Source organism: Rhinatrema bivittatum, unplaced genomic scaffold, assembly GCF_901001135.1.
Source record: "Rhinatrema bivittatum unplaced genomic scaffold, aRhiBiv1.1, whole genome shotgun sequence".
Lineage (NCBI taxonomy): Eukaryota > Metazoa > Chordata > Amphibia > Gymnophiona > Rhinatrematidae > Rhinatrema > Rhinatrema bivittatum.
The window spans coordinates 180,103-204,774 of record NW_021820466.1 but is presented as its reverse complement, the minus strand read 5'-3'; the positions used below and the strand labels follow the sequence as shown (position 1 = coordinate 204,774).

At 48.2% G+C, this 24,672-nt stretch overlaps 1 protein-coding gene across 1 annotated transcript; it reads right to left on the bottom strand.

The window, feature by feature from the left end:
• Window positions 1-3,255: 3,255 nt before the first annotated feature.
• LOC115081656 (killer cell lectin-like receptor subfamily B member 1B allele C) lies at window positions 3,256-22,974 on the bottom strand. The gene is made up of 6 exons (XM_029586080.1): window positions 22,827-22,974; window positions 17,186-17,284; window positions 16,333-16,434; window positions 13,034-13,206; window positions 12,301-12,410; window positions 3,256-3,843 (listed from the first exon to the last, which is right to left on the bottom strand). Exons 1-6 carry the CDS (start codon window positions 22,903-22,905, stop codon window positions 3,723-3,725), a joined length of 684 nt encoding a protein of 227 aa, XP_029441940.1. The 5' UTR covers window positions 22,906-22,974; the 3' UTR covers window positions 3,256-3,722.
• Between the last annotated feature and the right edge of the window lie 1,698 nt (window positions 22,975-24,672).

Here is a 24,672-nt window from a genome sequence, read left to right as displayed (position 1 = left end):
CCTGCATCTGTTTGTCTGCTACTCACCCAGTTCCAACTGGGAAAACTGTTGTGCCCTGTTGCCTTCATGAAAGAGTACTCAGATGGGCACATGATTCTAAGTTTGCTGGCCGCCCAGGGTGAGCATGAACTCCAGCTTTGCTCCAACGCCTCTGGTGGCCCACTATGGTCTCTGACGCCAGAGCATTCACCGATTCCTGCAATACCTGTGCTCAACAGAAACCCCCAGTTGGTTGACCCGGGGTTTGCTACAACCATTGCCAGTTCACGAGGAACCATAGACTCATCTCTCCACGGATTTCATTGTGGACTTGCCACCTTCCATGGGTCACATGGTCATATGGGTTACAATCAATAGGTTCTCTAAAATGGCCCATTTTGTTCCATTACCAGGCTTACCAGGCACGCCTATTCTTCCTTCACATATTCCAACTGCACAGCTTACCCAAGGACATTGTATCGGATAGAGGTCCGCAGTTTGTCACACGTTACTGGCGCACTCTCTGTAGCAAGTTTGGCATTAACAGCCTTACCACAGCTTACCACCCACAGGCCAATGGACAAGCTTGAATGCATGAATTGCTCCTTAAAAATTTTTCTTCGTGTCTATATAAACAACAATCAAGACAACTGGTCCAAACTCCTTCCTTGGGCGCAGTTCTCCCACAACTCCCACATAGCTGTTGCTACAAGCACGTCACCTTTCTCCATTGTATATAGTAAGCAACCTCGACCACCTTTACCCATACTGCTGTCAGTCCCTTCTCCTGCGGCTTAAGCCACTGCTAATGCCCTCAAGGCTCTCTGTAATCAGACAAATCTTCGCCTCCGCCAAGCCGCAACTCGGGCCAAGAAGTCTGCAGACACTCATCGTCGCTCGGCTCCTGAATTCCTCTCTGGCCAGAAAGTCTGGTTGAGTATACGATATATTCATCTCAAGATGCCTTCCCAAAGGTTTGCTCCAAGATATATTAGACCTTTCCCAGTTACTCGTTGTACTGGACCGGTCACATACCAGCTTTGGCTGCCACCAACTTTGGGAATCCACAACACGTTTCACTTGTCACGCCTGAAGCCAGTAATCCTCTCCTGGCCTTCACGTAAGGTTCCTGAACCATCCCAGCTAGTTACAGAATCTGATACCACTTACAAGGTCCACGAAGTCCTTGATGTTTGCTGTAGGGGCCGCTGGTGGGAAAACCTCCTTTCCTGGGAGGGGTATGGCCCCAAAGAGAATTCGTGAGAACCTGCCTGTAATATCCTGGATAAAAACTTCCTCCTCCAGTTTCATCGTGCCCATCCTGGCAAACCCAGACCTCCAAGGGGGGGGGGGGTACTGTTGCATGTGCAAGCCACGGCAGACCCACGGCTTGGCCCTCTTACCCTCAGCTGCCTAATCCAGGGCCTGGTTCCATGTCCCTCGCGGTGGTAGCCTGTGCTCTGCGGCGGGCCTCTCAGTGTGGCCCGCGGAAAGATGCCACTATCCAGTGCTGTACCCCTCCCTAGGCGCGTGCACCTCAGAGTCTTTTAAAGGGCCCGCGGCGGGAACTTGGCTGCGGCCCTGGATGATGTCTCTTTTGCTCCAGTACTTAAGGCCAAACTCAGCTTCTAGTAGTCAACTTTGCAACAGGTCTCCACGCTGGTCGTCTACTTCGTTGCCTCCTGGTGATTCTCCTGTGTTTCTGGTTCCTGAACCCTGCAAGTTCCTGTTCCTGTTCTCCTTCATTCCTGCATTCCTGATTCCTTGTCCTTCCTCGGATTGATCTTCTCCTGGACCTGACCTCTGCTTTGCCTGACCACACCATCGATCTTCTCCTGGACCCGACCACCGTCTTGCCTTGCCACTGCTCCTGGATTGCCGCCTGCCCTGACTTCTGCCTGTCCCATGACGCTCCTCTAGTCTTGGTCCTGGACATGGCCTCTCAGGCTTTAGTCTGTTTTTGCTCAGGCACCCCCTGTCAGTCTTTGGTTCCTTTGGTGCTTGGGTCTTCTGTACTCCGGTTCTTCCAGCTCAGACTCCTCAGTTCTACAGTTGCTATCTCTGGGCTGACTACATCATTCACTCCTTGATGATTGCATAAGGAGGCCCACCTAACTCCAGCCAGTCCCGGTACCCAAAGGCTCAACCCGCGGGGAACGAGGGCTGATATTGGCGAAGCTCCAGCCAGCCTCCGTCTGTCAGCCCACTCTGCCTGCCAACGGTGGGGAACAGTAGGATCCTTCTTATGGGCAGCGCCAACTCCACCTCAGCCCAAGGGTCCACCTCCCACACAACAGAAGGCAAGAGTGGGCACCAGAAGGCAAAATGCAGGATCCAAACGAGGAATGCAACATGAAGGGAACTTGTTGCCAAGTCATGGAGGTGCCAAGGAACCAGGCCTAAATAGGCCAGGGCTGATGATGTCATCTGACTGAGTCCCCGGAAGTTCCTGCTTCTGGCCCTTTAAGATGTGGCCTCAGCTGCACTCGCTTAAAGGAAGGACCTGGCCGGTTGGGGAGCTGGTGGCGACCAGGAGGGAAGGAGGGCTGAGTGTCTGCAGCACGTCGGGGAGGGCCCAGGAACCGTCAGAGCGTCGGGGGACGCACGGAGCCATTCGTGAGTGCAACAGCTTTTACTACTGTTTATATTTATTTTTTATAGGGATGTTTTTGTTTTTCCATTGTTGCACTGCCTACAAAGTTTTGCTTGTTGCTGTTGCAGCTCAGTTTTTGTCTGCACGTTTCTGTTTATCCTTTATGGTCTCTTTATTCTATTTTAGGTGAGCGTCTGTCCGTGTTCTGCATGTGAGACGGAGGTGAGATATTCTGCTGGCATGTAGGCTTGCATAGGGATCTCTAGCTGCCTGGCCTCTTCTGTTTTCCTAATAGGAGATGTATTAGTGTTTAGGGCATTGTGTAATATTTGTTGCTTTTTCATAGGTAGGGTTGTTACTCTTTGAGTGCTGGCACTTAGGGCTGTTCTGGTAGGGGAGGTTTACTATATTGTAATTTAATTTCATTTATTCATGACTTTCTGAATACCAAGCCCACACTTGTGTTACAGTAGCCCTAATACCTTATGGGGTTATTTTTACTTTTTCTGCAAGGTTTTTTGTATTTTCTGACCATAGGCACATGACTTCACAGCTGTGATTCATACTGGAAATTGACCTCAACAAAACATTTTCAAATGGGCAAAAAATACCACTGACTTTAAATATTTCATAAGGGAAACGATAATAAAAAAAAATGTATTGATGTGAACATTTATTTAAAATGATTTATAACCCTCATCTTAAGAGGTTGGGGCAGGAAACAATAACACACACAGTTCTAGAACACAAAACCAGCACATTAAAATGATACAAGTCGATACAGACCCAGAATCCTTCAGAAATAACAAATGTACAAAGATCTTAAATAAAATAAAAACAATGCACCAGTTTCTCTGGTAAGTTAAATGCATTCCTGAATGAGGTCTTCAAAGCTTTTTTAAACACTTGCATAGCTGATGATGTGCACTTCGGGCCTGGAAGAGCATTGCAGATATTTGGAGCAGCTACAGGAAAAGTTCTGTCCCGCGTTTCGCTGAGGTGAGCATGGAGTATGGAAGGGACTTCTAGCAGATCAAACTGCCCTAGATGGGACATAGATTTGTAGGATGGCATTGGGTTCAGCGAAACTCACAATCTGTCTTTATTCTGCACAGCTTCCCTCACAGGCCACGAATAGCTCTGAGGCTCTCTACTTCTTAGCTTCTTTCTGGCAAATCCATTCATAGAGACTGCTGCAGGAATCAGAATAAAACCTGCTCTTATCCACTGCCACGCACTGGTCCTGTCCCATGGACCCCGATACAGAGACCCTGCAAAAGAACAGAAAGGAAGGGAGAGGAGTTTGAGTCACAGCATGGGCACAAACTGAAATAGTCTGCAGCAAGTGCAAATTCAAAAACGATGAATAAAATCTGGCATTGCTCAGAAAGCAGTTCATTCTGTAAACTAGGCTCCATTTATTTATTTATTTATTTATAGAATGTTTTATACCGAGGTACGTATAGCTATACATCACCTTGGTTTACAGGGAACAATAACTTAGCAACAGGCTTTACATATAACAGTTTACATAGTAGAACAATAATCAGAAACAGGCTTTCCATTAAACAGCAACAGTCTATACAAATAATAAAAATAATGGCATTCAAGGTAAATCTGCTAACTTCATTAGCTATAATAATGTATTAAACTTCTGGCTTTACACCCTTAAAGCAACACAATTTACTCCCTTAAAGCAACACAATCTTGTTTCCTTCGGTTTCCGCTATTAACATTTGTATGTATAAAAAAAAAACCTGCCGGCGATTATAGATCTCTAAGCTACTTAAAAAAAATGTTATGTTTTGAAACTGAAAGACTGTTTCATCACTGGCTTTGTTCTCTCTCTGGGGAGGAAACCAGGCTGGGTAAGTTTCAAAGTTTCAACATTTTGGTAGCAGAGGATGGTTATGAGCACGCTAGAACCAGTCGGGTCCGCTGGCACTATCGAGAGCCACAGGCACTATTAGGCAAAGTACAGTAATACACATGCGGTACAGGGGACGCAAGTATTTTTTAATTTATGTATGTGAGTATTTTTGTTTACATTTATTGTAGCTTGAAGCTGGTAATTTGTTTTGTTTTTTTTAAGTTACTTTAAGCTTAAGTTCATTATGTTACAAGGTGCAGGATCCCCCAGTCCTCTGGCATTGGTTTCTGAATTATTTCCACATGAAGATTAAATCATTACTAAGCATTGTAAGGAATGGGCAGTGTGGGCGGAACAGGATGCATTTATGTGCTGGCCTGAGGATGGCAGCTTTTCAGCCCCGGTTCTGCAACAGCTGCTGCAATTCATTAAGCGTAAAAGACATGAAAATCCTTGACATGACATTTGCATTATTTTAATATGTTCATGGTTACAGGGGAGCATGAGATGGGCACCAGGTCAGAATCCCCAGGTTCAGGATGAGTTCCACGCTCCCCTCCCCCTTATGAGAACAAGGAATCAGGATTTAACCCCTGGTTGGGCTATAGTGCAGGGAGCCTTACATTTACAGCCTGTTTGTTTTTATAGTTTGCAATAAGATCTGTATGTTGCTCGTAGTAGGTTAGTTTTGTTTGAAGACTGTAGTTTCTCAGCCCCTGCCTTATAACAGTTGTTAGCAAATAACAGATTTTCTTTGGCCAATTGTCCAGCATATTTAATGAAAGCTTATTAAGAGTGATACTGGTTCATTTGTCTGTACATTTGTTAATAAATTTGTACTGGAACACAATACAAAGAGGTATAAAACAGCAACACTTAGTGAATTTAATTTAGTAGATTGTTTAAGAAAGTTTGGTTTCGTGGACTTTCTCTTGATGGCTAGCATTGAATTTGAGCAGAACCAAATAAGTTATGGTTTCTTTAAATGATGGGTAAATAAATACTTGTATGTGAGACAGATAAGGAAAGTGAATGGTTCTGATGCCTTGTCCATTTTTTCTGCATATAAAATGTATGTTTTTGGTCCTGAATCAGACTGGACTGCCTGTTATATGACTGTTCATAAATTTTGATATTTTATCCCTATTATATGTAATGAAATATTATAGATACTGTTTAATTTAGGGAAAGAACTTATATGGCAGGATGAGTTGAAACATGCAGTTAGTTTGAGTGCCTTGCTCTTTTGAACAAGGCAGATGTTTGTAATTGTTTATACAGAGATGAGAGAAGATTCCTTTTTTACTTTTTCTGCTTTTTTGCCTTCTTTGCTTAATAAATAAAAAATCATGTGGTTAGAACAGAATAGGATTTCCTAGCGTGTAGCAGATGGACTCAGGACCAATGGGTATAGTGTACTCCTGATAGCAGTTGGAGACGGATCAGATTTCAATCTGACGTCTGTCCTAGTACATAAACCCCTGCAGGAAGTGCAGCTCTTCAGTATTTTCCGTCTCCATAGCAGTTAGGGACTCTATGCACGCTCGCACAGCGTTAGAGTAATTTTACCAAAGAATAAGAAGAAATCTTACCGCTACAGACCACTCTCCTGCACTGCCACCCGTTGGGTCCTTCCCCCGGTTGAGAATTCTCGAGGTGATTTCTGCGATCCCTTGGAGGTAAGCCTCGGTCCAGTGGCTGACCCTCTGCGTGGACCTAGCCCCCGACAACGGGTGAGGCTGAGAGGCAGTGGGTGCAACTTCGAGCGTGGCGATGAAGGTATTTTCCCTCTCCCCCCAAAGCCGGAGACTGCCCGGAACGAAAATGGGAAGCACCAAGACAAGGTAAGGTAGAAATCTATTTAAAAGTCCGCGGTCTCGAAGCTCGAGGAGACGCACAGATCGCCAGCTGGCATCTGTACCATCGTGTTGATCAGTCCAGTCCGGGCTAGACCCCGATCCGATATGAGGGCCCTCCCACATGGAGACCCTCTGGGGTGGTCGCCATCTTGCTTGCGTGGTCGCTGACGTCATTTCCCCTTGATCGCCACTCTGTCCGCCTAACTGAACCGTGCGTACAGAGATGAGCCGGGCGCACATATCACTTGTGGGCACAGCAGCGCGCACAAGGGTGCCGGGTGCACAAGTTAAGGCTGTGCGCACAGCGGCACGCACATCTTGGTGAGTGTGCATCCTGATCTACGCGCATCCGGAGCGCATAACTAAGCCTCCCGGCGCGCACATTAAACGCACAGACCGGTGTTTCAATGACCTATGTGCACAAACCATGGTTTTCTTGGCCGGTGGTGCCAAGGCACAAGCCCTCTGTCCAGTCTGCCACATAAGAGCGGCGCAGCATGAGGAGGCCACGGCCCTGTGTCTACAGTGTGAGGAGGCCCTGGGAGAACCAGGACAAGGCCCTCCCCAGCCAGTACAAGAATCCGGAACCACCGATAGTACCCTGGACCTCTCTATCCCCAGCATGACCCTCCCTCAAACGGGACCCCGGGGAATGCAGTGGTTTCAACCTAGACCCAGGATTCTTCTCCTGGGTAGAATTCTTTAAGGGTCTACACACCTTTGTCCACATGCAACCGCCACCGATGACACAGACACATCCTCCACCAGAGGACCCTAGCCTCCCAGGGCCCTCCAGGCCACCCAGAGACACGCCCACCCCCCACCCCCCAGCCAAAAGCCTCACCATAGGGGACACGGACACCTTGGACAAAGATCAAGACTCCCTGGAGGAAGGGAAAATCCCTCCAGGAATGGAACTTTACCGAACCATGAGATGTTCCTCTCCAAAGACGAGCTACCAGATCTCATTTATTTATTTATTTTTAATTTTTCTATACCGAAATTCCTGTATGAGATACAAATCAATCCGGTTTACATAGAACGGCAAATCGCCCAGGGCTTACATGCCCGACCAAAGCTTTTTACATAAAACAGTAAACAGTGAGTCTCCAAAACTTTACATATAACGATTAAACAGTGAGTCTAAAAATAACAATTAATAATTAATTAATAACAATTAACAATTAAACAGTAAAAATTGCCTGGGGCTATAGGTGCATGCTTAAGGCTTTTACTTAAAATTGAACAGTAGCTCGCCACTGGTTTAACATGAAAACAATTGAACAAGGTGGTGGGGGGGGAGTAAGAAGGAGGGTAATAGATGAAAGCATTAATGGGAGGACTGCCAGATAGGAGGCTCATTGGGGGGAAGAGAGAGTAGGAGGGCGGCAAGGGGGAGGTACCGCCTATCAAGAGAGTCTGCATAGAAAGCTTGACGAGGTAGTGCTTAAAATTAAGGTATCGAGTCATGTCAACCTAGTTACATTATGTATCTGGGAACGCTTGGCTGAAGAGCCAAGTTTTTAGCTTTTTTTTAAACTCCGGTAGGCTAGGTTCAAGTCGTAGGTCTGGGGCAAGTGCATTCCATTGGTGAGGTCCTGCAGTAGATAGTGCTCTCTTCCTTAATAATGTTTTTGCAGGAGGGGCAATCAGCTTCAAGGAGCTCGCCATCCCAGGCACAAGTGCCACAGGGGAACCAAAGACGAACCCTCTCCTAGAAGGGCTCTGACAGATTTCCCACCATTTCCCATTGCTGCAAGCCGTACAACAACTGATCGACCTAGAATGGGAGACCCCGGAGGCCAGTTTCAAAGGGGGATGGGCCCTGGAAGCCCTATACCCACTGGAACCCTCAGACCAAATCTCCTGGTCTGCGCGGTCACAAAGCGCACTACCATTCCAGTCGAGGGAGGAGCGGCACTCAAGGACGCTCAGGACAGACGCCAGGAATCCATCTTTAAACAGCCATTCGACGTATCAGCTATGTCACTGCAGATTGTGGCCTGCTGTGTTGTCGTGACACTCGCCTGCTTATCAATGACCAGGAATGCCGCCATGCCTGTCGAAGCACTAGAACCAGCAATATCCTTCCTCATGGATGCAACCTCTGACCTGGTGCGCATCTCATCCATATTGGCAGCCAGATGACAACTCTGACTCAGAAGCTGGTCAGCCGATGCGACTTCCAAGACAAAACTCACGAGAATGCCCTTTAAAGGAGCTCTCCTGTGCGGAAGTGAACTGGAGAAGTTAGCCGACAAATGGGGCGAGTCCCCAGTACCTCGGCTACTGGAGGACAAGAACAAAAGAAGTCAATGCTCCTCTCCCCGATTACCGAAGGGCAGAGGATCACAGCATTTTAGACCCTACAAGAGTACATATTAAGAGTAATGTATTCTGCCCCTGTGGCGACAGTTCAGTTCCATGTAAACTGGTGCGATATGTATTGTATACAGGAACATCGGTATAGAAAAAAATAAAAATAAATAAATAAATACATATCAAGCACCTTGCCCCACAGGCAGGGGCCAGTCCTTTCAGAACAAACACAACAAGAGTGGAGCCGGCACTGGCACAGGCCCCAGCCACACCCCACAATGAGAATCAGCCGACCCATCCACAGGAAGAAGCCAGAGGAGGCAGGACTTGACCTATTCTACAAACATGTGTCAAGATAACAGCGGACAAGTGGGTCCTAACCATCATTCGCGAGGGATATTATCTGGACTTCCACAACATCTCTCCAGACAAGTTCGTGAAATCTCCTTGCCACACACCCTCCAAGAGGATGGCAGTGGAAACCACACTGGCCAAATTTCTCGCCCTAAAGGCCATAACACCAGTGCCCAAGCAACAGCAATATACTGGGCACTATTCCATATATTTTATAGTCCCCAAGAAAGAGGGAATGTTCCAGCCCATACTGGACCTCAAGTCGGTCAACCGCTACCTGAGGGTACCACACTTCCGCAAGGAAAAACTATGCTCGGTCATAAGGGCGATACAGCCAGGAAAATTCCTCATATCCCTGGACCTGTCAGAAGCCTACCTGCACATCCCGGTCCATCGAGCATCAACATTTTCTATGATTCACGATCCTGGATTACCATTACCAGTTCCGGGCGCTACCCTTTGGGCTAGCCACAGCCCCTCGGATGTTCACCAAAATCATGGTGGTAGTGGCAGTGACACTGAGGAAAGAAGGAATCCTCGTACATCCATATCTGGACGATTGGCTGATCAGGGCAAAATCTCCAGAGGAAAGTCATCAGGCGACCACAAGAGTCAAGACTCTACTGGAGAACCTTGGGTGGATCGTCAACACAAATAAGAGCTGTCTGCAGCCCTCCCAATCTCTAGAATAGCTGGGAGTCCGGTTTGAGACCAGACAAGACAAGGTCATTCTTCCTCCTACAAGGAGAAGAAAGCTGATGAACCAATTGCGAAACCTGCTAAGAAGTTTTCGCCCCAAAGTATGGGACTACCTCCAAGTCCTCGGCCTCATGACATCAACCCTGGAAGTGGTGCCATGAGCAAGAGCTCACATGCGACCGCTATAATGCTCCCTTCTGTCACGATGGAACCTGATGTCCCAGGACTACTCCGTTTGCCTCCAGCTCCTGGAGGATGTGTGGAACCAGCTCCAATGGTGGCAAAAATAAGACCATCTGAGCAAGGGAGTAAGGCTATCCCTACAGACCTGGACTTGCTCACCACAGTCACGAGTCTACAAGGATGGGGAGCTCACTGCCAGGAACTGATGGCCCAGGGGCAATGGAACAAGGAAGAGTCGGGATCGAACATCAACCGACTGGAAGCCCGGGCGGTCAGACTAGCCTGCCTACAGTTCAGTCACAGATGCCAGGGCAAATCTGGACTCACATTGCCACAGATTTTGTGGTAGACCTGCCCTTGTCTGAGAGAAAGACGGTCATCTGGGTCACGGTAGACCGTTTTTTTCTAAAATGGCGCACTTCGTCCCGCTATCCAAGTTACCCTCTGTGCTGCAACTTGCAGAACTCTTTGTCCAGCATATTTTTCGTATACATGGACTTCCCCAGGATATTGTGTCCGACAGAGGGCCCCAATTTACAGCTTGCTACTGGAAAGCCTTATGCAAACAGTTTGGGGTACAACTCAGCTTATCCACCGCTTTTCACCCTCAAAGCAATGGACAAACAGAGCGTACCAATCGCTCCTTAAAAACCTTCCTCCGTGCTTTTGCTAACGAAAGGCAAAAGAACTGGGCTAGTCTATTGCTTTTAGCCGAATTCTCCTACAATAACCACACCCACTCTGTAACGGGCAAGTCACCTTTCCTCTCTGTGTTTGGGAAACAATTAAAGCCACCACTGGCGTTGGTTACTCCTAGCGCCTCGCCAGCAGTCCAGATGATGGCTCAACAGCTACATGATCTATGGAACACTCTCCAAGATAGGCTGACCAGGGCAGCCAACATAGCCAAGAGATGGGCAGACCGTCATCGCACTCCTGCACCCATCTTCCTTCCAGGAGATCGTGTATGGCTCAGCACCAGGAATATCCACCTTCGCCTCCCATTCTGAAAGTTGGCTCCACGCTTTTGTGGTCCTCTTCGCGTGGCGGAGAGGATAGGATCAGTATCCTATCGCCTACGTCTTCCCTCCTCCATCCGCATTCATGATGTCTTCCATGTCTCTCTGCTAAAACCTCTCATTCTCTCTAGGTTTCACTCTAAGGTTCCAGAGCCTACAGACGTGGTGGTACAGCCAGATCCCATCTACCAAGTTCGAGAGGTCTTGGACGTTCGGTTCCATCAGAGGAGATGGGAATACTTGATTGCCTGGGAAGGCTGTGGTCCGGAGGATAACACCTGGGAACCGGCTCGTCACATCCTGGATAAAACTCTGCTGCAGCAGTTTCATCTCAGCCATCCCGGTAAGCCCAGCCCTGCCAAGAGGGGGCATAAGAGAGGGGGTACTGTTGCGGTCCCGGTCGCTCAGTTAGACCGGATCCTTACCTTTTGCTGCAGTGCCCAAGGCTCGGAGGATCCGCGGTGTGAGGCGCGGCTGCTCGGCCCTACCCGGCCCTCGGCGAGGCGGCATCTCCACGAGGGAGACGCCGCCGAGCTCCGGAACATGGCTCCTCCCCTCTGGGGTGCGCGCGGGGAAGCCCAATTTAAAGGGCTTTTCCCGCCAGACCGCGGGCCGCCCGCAAAATGACGTCAGACGCCGGCTTGCACTTAAGTCAGCTCCTGCTCTCTGTTCTTTGCCTTGCAACAGGGTTCCCTTGCTGCAGTGCCTGGATCGCAGTCCCAGTTGATTCCTGTTCCTGCTTGGATCGTCGGCATCTGATCTGCGGTTTGCCTTCCTGGTTCTTGACTGCTGTTGGTCTTCGCTCTCGTGCCCGTCTCCTGCCCTGACCTCGGACCGTCTCTACTCGCCGTCTCCGGATCTCCTAAGTCCCAGCGGCCTGGGACCTCACGAGCTCCTCTCCGGGGGTCCGCAGGCTTCCAGGGTGAAGTCTTCATTCCTGGGCAGTCTGTCTCTGCCTCCCGGCCTTTCATCCCACTCCACTAGGCCGGCCCCAAGGGTCCACCAGCTGCTCCGACCGCAACACTTACTGTATAAGAGGATCGACGTGCAAATGTTAGACTGCAAAATAAGCAAAGGAAGGCGAGTGGTTCTGACGAGTCACACGTGACACCACCGCCACAACATATTAACTTATAAAGAGCCCAGCAGCGCTACCTTTGGCAGTGCTCAATAATAAGGGATTGACCTTTTTTAGACTGAAAATGTGGGGAGATGAATCCCCCTTTGGACCCCCTCCTCCCGCTGCCCCCCCCCCCCCCGATGCTATAGGAGGGCTGCAGATGGGGGGGCCCTCATGCACCTGAGAAATCTGATTGGATGATCCCCTCCGGTGCTTTATGTGCTATAGGGGACCCTGAAGTGAGAGGAAAACCAGAGCCATCGTAACTTAAACTGAGCTTGAAAACATCCTGGGGAGCCACTTACAGCGTTTGATTGAAGGGGGAGTCGTCCAGCCAGGTCCAGTTCCTCCCCGGTGCTGGGATGTGAAGTCCGATCCAGTGATACCTGGCCCCTGCCTGATGGTGTATGAAATCCTGTGCAAACACAGAACAGAAACCTTCTGTGCATCTCACAAAGCAAACCTGAGAACCAGAAGCCCCGAGCAAGGAAAATCCCACAGAGACGAGACCTGTTCAATGCACCCCTGCCCCCAGGAAAAGTAACATTCCAGCTCGGTGAGTATTAATCTTTAGTTATACCCAAAGCATCCTCTCAGCTCCCATCCCATGGATGTCCAGCCTCATGTGTGGGCAGAGTAGAGAGGCAGGATATTTATGAATTTAGAAACCACAAATCCAAAGATCTTATGCAGTGTGCAGGTTATAAAAAGCGTAAAAAGAATCAGGCATCCCTAATCTTTTATAAGGAAAAAAGAAATACAGAAAAAGATGAATTATATCCAATCTCACATTTCAACTCCCTTTGGACCCATCCTCTGACTTATTCATCTCTGTCTGAAGAAGGTTCCAGCAGAAGCCAAGGATCACACTGAATCTGTAGGATACATTTGCTGGGCTGGATTTGTGCTTTCTTGCATTGTAACCCTGACCTCTTTCCTGCTTCTCCTTCATTCCCTGTCCCCTTGCAGTGCTCAGGACTCAGTGAGATCTGTGCTGTATCCCTGAGTAACCTTTCTGCCGTACGCATGGCTCCTCACCTTCTCCTCCTGCTCCTGTATCAGCAGGAGCTGAGAGTCCCTCTCTGCACAGTCCTCACGGCTCCTGCTCCAGCTCCTCTCAGTGTCTCTAGAGAAGTAATAGCACTTTCCCTTGTGCCGGAGCCAGTTCATGGGGCAGGATCCGTTTCCAGGAAGACAAGGACACGGGGCTGCTGTGAATATTGTAAGCACATTTTAAACAATCGGTTAGTCCAGAAAATCAGTAAAAAGCTGCAGTGGGATACAAAGGGTAAGAAAGGGAGAAATGGGGACTGATTTAAAGTTAGGGGCATGAGGTATCACAGGTGGAGGTATGTGGATTTGTGAGGGCTAGATACATGTTTGTTTGTTTCAGAGTCTGTCTGTGGTGTGGGACGGTTTCACCCACTATAACTTTGGATTTCTTATTGATGTTTTCCAATTAAAACCTGGAAACTGGCTACAGAGACTCTTGCCTGCAATACTGCTCAGTGTCTCTTCCCCCCTCCCCCCCCAAAGGCATGCAGAGTTCAAAACATCAGACTCTATAACCCTCTGCATTCAACACTTTAATCTAGGAAATTAAGAAGTCCTAGTATAAGCACAAAGGATTTTTAACTGTGGGGAACTGAGTGGGACGGGCACAGAGGATCCTTGGAGGTGGGGGAGTGAGGGGTAAAGCCTGGGATAAGCACAGAGGATCCTCAGAGGTGGGGGAGTGAGGGGTAAAGCCTGGGATAAGCACAGAGGATCCTCAGAGGTGGGGGAGTGAGGGGTAAAGCCTGGGATAAGCACAGAGGATCCTCAGAGGTGGGGGAGTGAGGGGTAAAGCCTGGGATAAGCACAGAGGATCCTCAGAGGTGGGGGAGTGAGGGGTAAAGCCTGGGATAAGCACAGAGGATCCTCAGAGGTGGGGGAGTGAGGGGTAAAGCCTGGGATAAGCACAGAGGATCCTCAGAGGTGGGGGAGTGAGGGGTAAAGCCTGGGATAAGCACAGAGGATCCTCAGAGGTGGGGGAGTGAGGGGTAAAGCCTGGGATAAGCACAGAGGATCCTCAGAGGTGGGGGAGTGAGGGGTAAAGCCTGGGATAAGCACAAAGGATCCTCAGAGGTGGGGGAATGAGGGGTAAAGCCTGGGATAAGCACAGAGGATCCTCAGAGGTGGGGGAGTGAGAGGTAAAGCCTGGGATAAGCACAAGGATCTCAGAGGTGGGGGAGTGAGGGGTAAAGCCTGGGATAAGCACAGAGGATCCTCAGAGGTGGGGGAGTGAGGGGTAAAGCCTGGGATAAGCACAGAGGATCCTCAGAGGTGGGGGGAGTGAGGGTAAAGCCTGGGATAAGCACAGAGGATCCTCAGAGGTGGGGGAGTGAGGGGTAAAGACTGGGATAAGCACAGAGGATCCTCAGAGGTGGGGGAGTGAGGGGTAAAGCCTGGGATGGGCACAGAGGATCCTCAGAGGTGGAGGGAGTGAGGGGTAAATCCTGGGATAAGCACAGAGGATCCTCAGAGGTGGGGGAATGAGAGGTAAATCCTGGGATAAGCACAGAGGATCCTCAGAGATGGGGGAGTGAGGGGTAAAGCCTGGGATAAGCACAGAGGATCCTCAGAGGTGGGGAGTGAGAGGTAAAGCCTGGGATAAGCACAGAGGATCCTCAGAGGTGGGGGAGTGAGAGGTAAAGCCTGGGATAAGCACAGAGGATCCTCAGAGGTGGGGGAGTGAGGGGTAAAGCCTGGGATAAGCACAGAGGATCCTCAGAGGTGGGGGAGTGAGGGGTAAAGCCTGGGACGGGCACAGAGGATCCTTAGCTGTGGGGGAGTGAGGGGTAAAGCCTGGGACAAGCACAGAGGATCCTCAGAGGTGGGGGAGTGAGGGGTAAAGCCTGGGACAAGCACAGAGGATCCTCAGAGGTGGGGGAGTGAGGGGTAAAGCCTGGGACAAGCACAGAGGATCCTCAGAGGTGGGGGAGTGAGGGGTAAAGCCTGGGATAAGCACAGAGGATCCTCAGAGGTGAGGGAGTGAGAGGTAAAGCCTGGGATAAGCACAGAGGATCCTCAGAGGTGAGGGAGTGAGGGGTAAAGCCTGGGATGGGCACAGAGGATCCTCAGAGGTGAGGGAGTGAGGGGTAAAGCCTGGGATAAGCACAGAGGATCCTCAGAGGTGAGGGAGTGAGGGGTAAAGCCTGGGATAAGCACAGAGGATCCTCAGAGGTGAGGGAGTGAGGGGTAAAGCCTGGGATAAGCACAGAGGATCCTCAGAGGTGAGGGAGTGAGGGGTAAAGCCTGGGATAAGCACAAAGGATCCTCAGAGGTGGGGGAGTGAGAGGTAAATCCTGGGATAAGCACAGAGGATCCTCAGAGGTGGGGGAGTGAGAGGTAAAGCCTGGGATAAGCACAGAGGATCCTCAGAGGTGGGGGAGTGAGGGGTAAAGCCTGGGATAAGCACAGAGGATCCTCAGAGGTGGGGGAGTGAGGGGTAAAGCCTGGGATAAGCACAGAGGATCCTCAGAGGTGGGGGAGTGAGGGGTAAAGCCTGGGATAAGCACAGAGGATCCTCAGAGGTGAGGGAGTGAGAGGTAAAGCCTGGGATAAGCACAGAGGATCCTCAGAGGTGAGGGAGTGAGGGGTAAAGCCTGGGATAAGCACAGAGGATCCTCAGAGGTGAGGGAGTGAGAGGTAAAGCCTGGGATAAGCACAGAGGATCCTCAGAGGTGAGGGAGTGAGAGGTAAAGCCTGGGATAAGCACAGAGGATCCTCAGAGGTGGGGGAGTGAGGGGTAAAGCCTGGGATAAGCACAGAGGATCCTCAGAGGTGGGGGAGTGAGGGGTAAAGCCTGGGATAAGCACAGAGGATCCTCAGAGGTGAGGGGAGTGAGAGGTAAAGCCTGGGATAAGCACAGAGGATCCTCAGAGGTGAGGGAGTGAGAGGTAAAGCCTGGGATAAGCACAGAGGATCCTCAGAGGTGAGGGAGTGAGAGGTAAAGCCTGGGATAAGCACAGAGGATCCTCAGAGGTGAGGGAGTGAGAGGTAAAGCCTGGGATAAGCACAGAGGATCCTCAGAGGTGAGGGAGTGAGAGGTAAAGCCTGGGATAAGCACAGAGGACCCTCAGAGGTGAGGGAGTGAGAGGTAAAGCCTGGGATAAGCACAGAGGATCCTCAGAGGTGGGGGAGTGAGGAGTAAAGTCTGGGACAGGCTCAGGAAGTAATGGCCAGGAAAAAAAGAGAGTAAAGGGAGATAAAGAGGAAGATCAAGAGATTGGGATGGAGAGAGTAAGAAGCTGGAAAGATGTAGGAAAGGATGGGAGAAGGTGGGGAGAAATCACCTGTTGCAGGGCTTGTACATGAATTCCCATACTTGGTGCTAGATGTGGTCTCCAGAGGTTTATTGCTCTTCGTAGGGACCTTCTCCTGATTGCACAGGAAACCTGCTTACAAGAGGAAGAGAGAAGGAGGAGCAGCAGGAGGGCTGAGGCTGGAGCAGACTCCCCTCAGACAGCAGATAGCTGCAGGGTTGTGAGTACTCCCTCTGCAGGGAAACCTGGGTCGGGCCTGGCTCTCTGAGATGGATCTTTCACCAGCTGTACTGGACCGTCCAACCAGGCGAAGACACCGTTTTATGAAAATAATACTTTTACCTTCTAAGCAGTTATAGCACTAGGTCATAGTGTTGCACCCTGCAGCCACCATCTCAGCTGTGGGATTCTTTAATAGTCATCTTCCAGCAGCCCCTGTACCGGCAGAGTGTGCACCCTTGGATAATTGGCTGACTTTGCACACAGATTGCTCTTCAGAAGATGGAGCTTGTGAGGTACGAGTTATGCACAAACCTTTCCTGGCTGAAAAGTATTGCAGGAAAATTCCAATTCCACCCCCTGGAGTCTCTCTCCCCTGGGATTAGGATTGGTTCTTTTCCTAAGTGTGGGGACAATGCATGCACTGAAATTATTTTCTTTTTTTCGGGAATGTTTCATTGCTGATTTCTTACAAGCTCTATTTCTGGGATTCTGGAAACTTTCTAAATAAAATAATAAAAGGACTGGCTCCCTGCAGTTCCTGGAAAAGTACTGGGCGTGCGCGCATTTACGCGGGTTTTAGTGCATGTGGATAGCTTTGAAAATTGCTTTGCATACATGCTGAATCCGTGTTATATCCACGATTTGCAGATCCTGCACTTACCGAAAACGCTGAGGGCAATGACCGCCAGGAGGAGGAGAAGATTAAGGACCCCGCTTACTCTGAGGGCTGGACGGTGCCACTGCGGGCACTGCGGCTGGGCTGGAAAACAAGGAAAGGTGTTAAAGGGACCGGGAGGCTTTACTTCTGTATTTACAATGTTTATTTCTCGCCCTTGTCCCCTTCTGGGCTTTTCCCTGGGGGACAGGAACAAGAAAGGGATTCTCCGACCGATTAAGTGGCTGAGGAAGGTGCAACAAACCCAGACCCTAAGCATGCGAGCTCAGTCCATGTCAGGATGCAGGGATCCCCCTGCCCCGATCCTCCCCCTCCCTCTGCCATGAACCCCTGACCCGTTCAGAATTGGACCTCTCTAGCCCTTCTGATTATTTTGCTGTGCAGAGGAGACCGCCCCACGCTGCAGTTTGCTGGACCCGATATCCTCATTCGGAACTTGGGACTTTCATTGGGCTCTCATTTGTCTTCAGGATCTGCGAATATTAAAACATCTTAAAACCCCTGTGGGAAGCAGAAGATTATCAAACTGTTCTATAGTCACTGACATGTTCTGGTTTTGATTATTGTAACGTCTCTGTTTTACTCGCTATTTCAAACAGTCTCTTGAGGGCACTGCAATTGTTTCGAAATTCAGCTGCCCGCGTATTAACTGGACATGGAAAATATGAACCCACAACCCCAGTGTTATCTTCCCAAATACAATACAAAACTTTAACCTTACTACCCAAATTGTTAAACACCACGGGAACTCCGTGCTTGGCTTCAAGAACTGATGAAGGAACAAGCCAGTGTCCTCCCCAGTAAGGGGATCATTTACCAGTGGCTCCGTTCAGCCTCGTTAGCTGCATCTCTCTGACTATTGCCCTGTCCGCGTATTAACCCCTCCATGTTCAGTGCCCCTCGTTCTACCTGTGCAGGTCCTGCCTAAGCTTTGAGGAAAATCTTCCCTCATTGTACTCAGTGGGACTCACGGCTTCTCCTCAAACCAAGCCCTCAGCTCTCTTTCTTTAAGAGGTGGTGGTGATTGATGCGTTGAATGACTGTGAAATAATTGTGTGCCATCACAGTGTGCGTGCAATAATCTTCAGGAGGGACATTTTCAGAAGCTAAAAGTAGACCTTCCTGGGGTCGGCTTTAGGTCTGCGGAAGGAAACAATTCAGGGACATCCTATTTTCAAATCTCCATGCGTTACTATCAAGGAATAAAAGGATGTCTGCAGGAAAAGTAGCAGCAGATCTTCCCGGATCCTTTTCCCGTGCGTTAAAGTGTGAGCACTATGGAAAGTTCACCAAATAATTTCAATAAACGCGCGGTGTTCGGACACTGCTCGCTTACGGCCAATACAGCACCCACTCTCCCGACACGCGCACAGGCCACTCTCCTGTGTGCACGATTTAGTATCGTTTCGCATGCAAATGAAGGCCCGCGGTAAAAAGAGGCGCTAGGGACACTAGCGCATCCCTAGCGCCTCCTTTTTCACAGGAGCGGCGGCTGTCAGCGGATTTCACAGCCGACGCTCAATTTTTCCGGCGTCAGTTCTCAAGCCCACTGACAGCCATGGGTTCAGAAAATGGACGCTGGCATAATTGAGCGTCCGTCTTCCGACCCGCAGGCCATGGGAACATTAAATTTTTATTTTTTTTTTTTGGAACCTCGGACTTAATATCTGCTTTTCTGTACACTTCCTTGGTCCCAACCGAAATTTAATTTCTGAAAGTAAAATGTGCAGCTTTGCTGCACATTTTACTTAGTGAATCGCGCAGGAATAACTAATAGCGCCCGCAACATGCATTTGCATGTTGCGGGCGCTATTAGTTTCGTGGGGGGTTGGCCATGCGTTTTTTATGCACTATTACCCCTTACTGTATAAGGTGTAAAGCTAGCGCGTCAAAAACACGCGGACTAACAGTGCGCTCTGTACTGTATCGGCCTCTACTGTATTGGCCTGTTAGTAAGGAGGAAACCCGTGATCTCAGCGAGGGCCTGAACCTCAGAGTGCTGTAGGAATCTCTCTCATTTCTCCTATTATTTAATATTTGTTTAACGGCTCCTGGGAAACCTTTTCCAAGGCTTTCATTTCTGAGCATAATTCCTGAGGAAAGATCAAAGAGAAGCTCTTAATTACTGAGAGCCTTGAGATGGTCTTGCATTGCATCTTGAGGATTGTACATTTTGAATATTAAGGACACAGAGTCTTTTTCCAAGCTGGCTGCAGATTGATTAAAGCTGGCTGTGAGGGCATAAAGTCAGTGAATAAAGATTTAAGAATATTCATAGCCCCAGCGTTATGAATAATTGTATCTGCAATGCATTCTGGAAATTAAAGGTGGAGATTGCACCCATATACAGATGATCAGGCCTGTGAAAGTGTCATGCAGGCATTATAAGCTTCCCAGCCTGGGTGTGTGAGTCTGCCGGAGAGGTGACGGGATGCCCCTGGAAGGCTTCCAATTAAAGTCTGAGCCCAATTTAAAATCTTTGTTCTGACTTTTCATAAAGTGCCCAACTTCATATTCAGTATTTCCCCCCATGCATTTACCTGCGATTAAGTTTTGTAAATATGTATTAATGATACTTCTGAGTTACCTAAAGTTCTCCTATTAATATCTCTATAAATATGACTCCTATTAATCTATGTAATTATCTATTTATTGCTACTTCAGTTTTTTTCAGTTACCCCTTCCCTGTTTGCACTGCCATGTATCAATCTGTCATCCGCTCTGTCTTAACGCTGTTATAAACTTTTAATGGTCTTTCTCTTAAGTTGAACATTAATTGGAAAGCACTGCTGCTAATTTCTGTTTGTTCTAGCGCTGCTGCTGCTAAACATTGTTGAATGTGAACCGACATGATGTTACTAAACGAATGGCGGTATATAAAGAACCTCAAATAAATAAATGAATAAATAAATAAATGTTTTATTCAGCATGGGATCGTGTTACTTGTATAACAAATCCACCTTAAGATCTGTCTGTCCCCGGTTTTCAGGGAATAATTTTATTTCGACCCTGGGCCATAGTATTTTCTGGTGTAGCACCTGCCACTGACAAACGTTAGGCTGCAGGCAAATTATCTTCCTTTTCATAAAAAAGAAAAAACTTGGCTTTTTGCCCAGTGAATAATTGTAACAACTTGAACAGAGGTGGCCATACACATACATTGTGTGCTTTTCTCCTTCCATGTGAGTATGGGCAGGGCTTTTAAACTTTTATTGTTTCCAGATTTTAAAATTTGATTACTACTTTTCAAGTTGGTTTAGGTTGGAAAAACCTTTAATATTTCTCCTTGTGACAGAAAATTCTTCGGTTTTATATGTTTGGAAGTGTTTGTAATGATTTGATGATAATTTGTTTATTGTATGTAATTTCTGCATGTTTGGTTTTACACAGCTCTTGGTAGAGTTGGGAAGCAGTTAATTAGAAACATTAAACAGACTAATTCTCCCTGAGGGTAGCACTGTTAGCTCGCAGCAGCAGGCGCCTGTGGGATAAGCAGAGATCTCTGCCTGGAACAGACTTTGCTTTCCTGATTCCTCCCCTGTGAAGTTCTACAGCACAAGAAATCACTGCAGTGTAATTACAGAGAGAAAAACCTCCCAACACCGTATGTAGGTATAATGTCAATAACTCATAGTAACGTAGTAAAGTACAGCAGATAAAGAGCAAAATATCATGCAGTTATGGTCTCTGTGTAATTGTAGTCACATTTCTTTTACTTTTTGCAAGGGATCTTGAATTAAATAAAATGAAACATCTTGATTAATCACATTTGTAGTAACAGCATAAGAACATGCCAAACTGGTTCAGTCCAAGGGTCCATCAAGCCCAGCATCCTGTTTCCAACAGTGGCCAATCCAGGCCATAAGAACCTGGCAAGTACCCAGACATTAGATAAATCCTATGATGCTAATGCCAGCAACAAGCAGTGGCTATTCCCTATTGTTTAATAACAGTTTATAGACTTCTCTCCAGGAACTTATCCAAACCTTTTTTAAACCCAGCTACACTAACTGCCCTAACCGCATCCTCCAGCAATGAATTCCAGAGTTTAACTGTGCATTGAGTGAAAAATAATTTTCTCCGATTAGTTTTAAATGTGCTACTTGCTAACTTCATGGAGTGTCCCCTAGTCTTTCTATTATTCGAAAGTGTAAATAACCGATTCACATCTACCCGTTCTAGACCTCTCATGATTTTAAAGACCTCAATCATATCCCCCCTCAGTCGTCTCTTCTCCAAGGGGAGCTGTTCCATCCCCTTTAGCATTTTGATTACTCTTCCCTGCACCTTTTACAGTGCATTTATAACTTTTTTTGAAATGCACAATCAGACCTACACACAGTACTCAATGTGTGGCCCCACCATGGAGTGATACAGAGGCATTATGACATCCTCCATTCCTTTCCCAATAATTCCTAAATTACCCTAACTGAGGCTTGGCTATCAAGTTCATAATTGTGTGTTAAGAATTAAATAGTGTGGATAACTGTGGGCCCGATGTACTAATGGTAAAATCTATTTTATACATTTGACTCTATATTTATAGCTCTGCACCCACTGCTCAGCAAACCTCATTCCCAGCGATGCCGTGAGGCCACAACTGGAGGATAGAAAAACGTATTATTTATTTATTTATTTAAATGCTTTCTAAACCGTCTTAACAGTTAAATAACTGACCAAAATGGTTTACAAAGTAATATAAAATAAAATAAAAGTGCTAACAAATAATAATATTAATACTGATAAAAATGCAATAAAAATAAAATTGCAAAGGTTAAAGGTTAGGTCTATGCATAATCATGCATAAAAATATCTGAAAAAACAATAAAAATGAAAAAAACCAAAAAATAACAAAGATTAGAGAAAAATACAATCAGCTGCCAAAACCCTATACTAATCAGATATTGTTATGTTAGAAAGTAGACCCTAATAGTAACCTTACTTTACGCATATCAAGTACAGCAAAAATATCGTAAGTCAAAAAAAAAACCTAACAGTAGTTTAGGAGCAAGACAAGGTGCCTTCTCCGTTCAGGTGAGAGTAGGAGTATATGAACTACTGACTTGTAATACCCAAAGGCTCCTGTCCACAAAGTAGGACCTGCTACAGAAAACGCCCTCTGTCCTGTTATATGAAGTCTGGCGAGTCGAATGGAGGGGACCACTGACAAATTCATATTAGTGGATCGGAGCTGTCTTGCTGGTTTGTAACGGGGTAAAGATGGAATCTTGGTTATTTAACAGGTTATGTATTATAGACAGTATTTTATATTTAATTTGATTGGCAACCAATGTAATGTATGCAAAACTGGGGTAATATGTTGTTTCACTGGGATGCCGGTTAGCACTCGAGCTGCTGAATTCTGAACTAATTGTAGTGGCTTAATTGTGTATTAGTCAGGAAAGAACTTGCACTATTACAAAATCTTCTCCATAATATCAGTTTGGGTCCAATGGAAGAATTCAGAGTTTTCCAGGACCAGCATGACTAAAATAATCCAACACAACTTAAATAAATTTGCCATACTCATTTTAAAAAAGGTTTTGATTGCCAAATGACAAAGCAGCAATCACACAAGGATAACACATTATACATCAGTAAGGAGAAAGCTGAGATATCCACTTACTCTGACCACTGGCAAGGCACGGCGGCTGGGAGGATGCCCCAGGAAGCTTTAGGTCAGCGTAAAGGACCTCTCCTGCCATCTGCCCTGCCCGGAGACCATGGGATGACTGCACTGGTACCCGGAGGGGAGATTGTGTCCCTGACACAGAAGCAAGGAAGGGCAGCTAGAGAAGGAAGTCTGTGACATCAGAGAGTGCTAAATGTGTTTCGGGGTGGCAGCTTCCTTCATCCCTCCCCCCGCCTGACTGACCAGTCCCTCCCATGGTGGAAATGGTTTATAAAGCTGTTTACCAGACCGTTACTGGCATGTTCATAATATACACAGAGAATGTAAGGGTAATTCATTTTTACTGTTTTATTTGTGATTTTAATTCTCATGAAAGAAGTAAATCACCAACACAAGCCTCAAATGGAAGTAGGATGATAAAAATATGTGCCAGATATCAGCTGTCAACCTCAACATGAAAGGTTTAGTATCCTATGCTCTTCCCCGATCCCTCCAGTCCTAGAGGTGACAGGCTCTGTATCCCTGCACCCATCCCCTGATCCCTCCAGTCCTAGAGGTGACAGGCTCTGTATCCCTGCACCCATCCCCTGATCCCTCCAGTCCTAGAGGTGACAGGCTCTGTATCCCTGCACCCATCCCCTGATCCCTCCAGTCCTAGAGGTGACAGGCTCTGTATCCCTGCACCCATCCCCTGATCCCTCCAGTCCTAGAGGTGACAGGCTCTGTATCCCTGCTCCCATCCCCTGATCCCTCCAGTCCTAGAGGTGACAGGCTCTGTATCCCTGCACCCATCCCCTGATCCCTCAAGTCCTAGAGGTGACAGGCTCTGTATCCCTGCACCCATCCCCTGATCCCTCCAGTCCTAGAGGTGACAGGCTCTGTATCCCTGCACCCATCCCCTGATCCCTCCAGTCCTAGAGGTGACAGGCTCTGTATCCCTGCACCCATCCCCTGATCCCTCCAGTTCTAGAGGTGACAGGCTCTGTATCCCTGCTCCCATCCCCTGATCCCTCCAGTCCTAGAGGTGACAGGCTCTGTATCTCTTCTCCCATCCCCTGATCCCTCCAGTCCTAGAGGTGACGGGCTCTGTATCCCTGCTCCCATCCCCTGATCCCTCCAGTCCTAGAGGTGACAGGCTCTGTATCCCTGCTCCCATCCCCTGATCACTCCAGTCCTAGAGGTGACAGGCTCTGTATCCCTGCCCCCATCCCCTGCTCCCTCCAGTCCTAGAGGTGACAGGCTCTGTATCCCTGCACCCATCCCCTGATCCCTCCAGTCCTAGAGGTGACAGGCTCTGTATCCCTGCCCCCATCCCCTGATCCCTCCAGTCCTAGAGGTGACAGGCTCTGTATCCCTGCTCCTGTCCCCTGATCCCTCCAGTCCTAGAGGTGACAGGCTCTGTATCCCTGCTCCCATCCCCTGATCCCTCCAGTCCTAGAGGTGACAGGCTCTGTATCCCTGCACCCATCCCCTGCTCCCTCCAGTCCTAGAGGTGACAGGCTCTGTATCCCTGCTCCCATCCCCTGATCCCTCCAGTCCTAGAGGTGACAGGCTCTGTATCCCTGCACCCATCCCCTGATCCCTCCAGTCCTAGAGGTGACAGGCTCTGTATCCCTGCTCCCATCCCCTGATCCCTCCAGTTCTAGAGGTGACAGGCTCAGCATCCCTGCTCCCATCCCCTGATCCCTCCAGTCCTAGAGGTGACAGGCTCTGTATCCCTGCACCCGTCCCCTGATCCCTCCAGTCCTAGAGGTGACAGGCTCTGTATCCCTGCTCCCGTCCCCTGATCCCTCCAGTCCTAGAGGTGACAGGCTCTGTATCCCTGCTCCCGTCCCCTGCT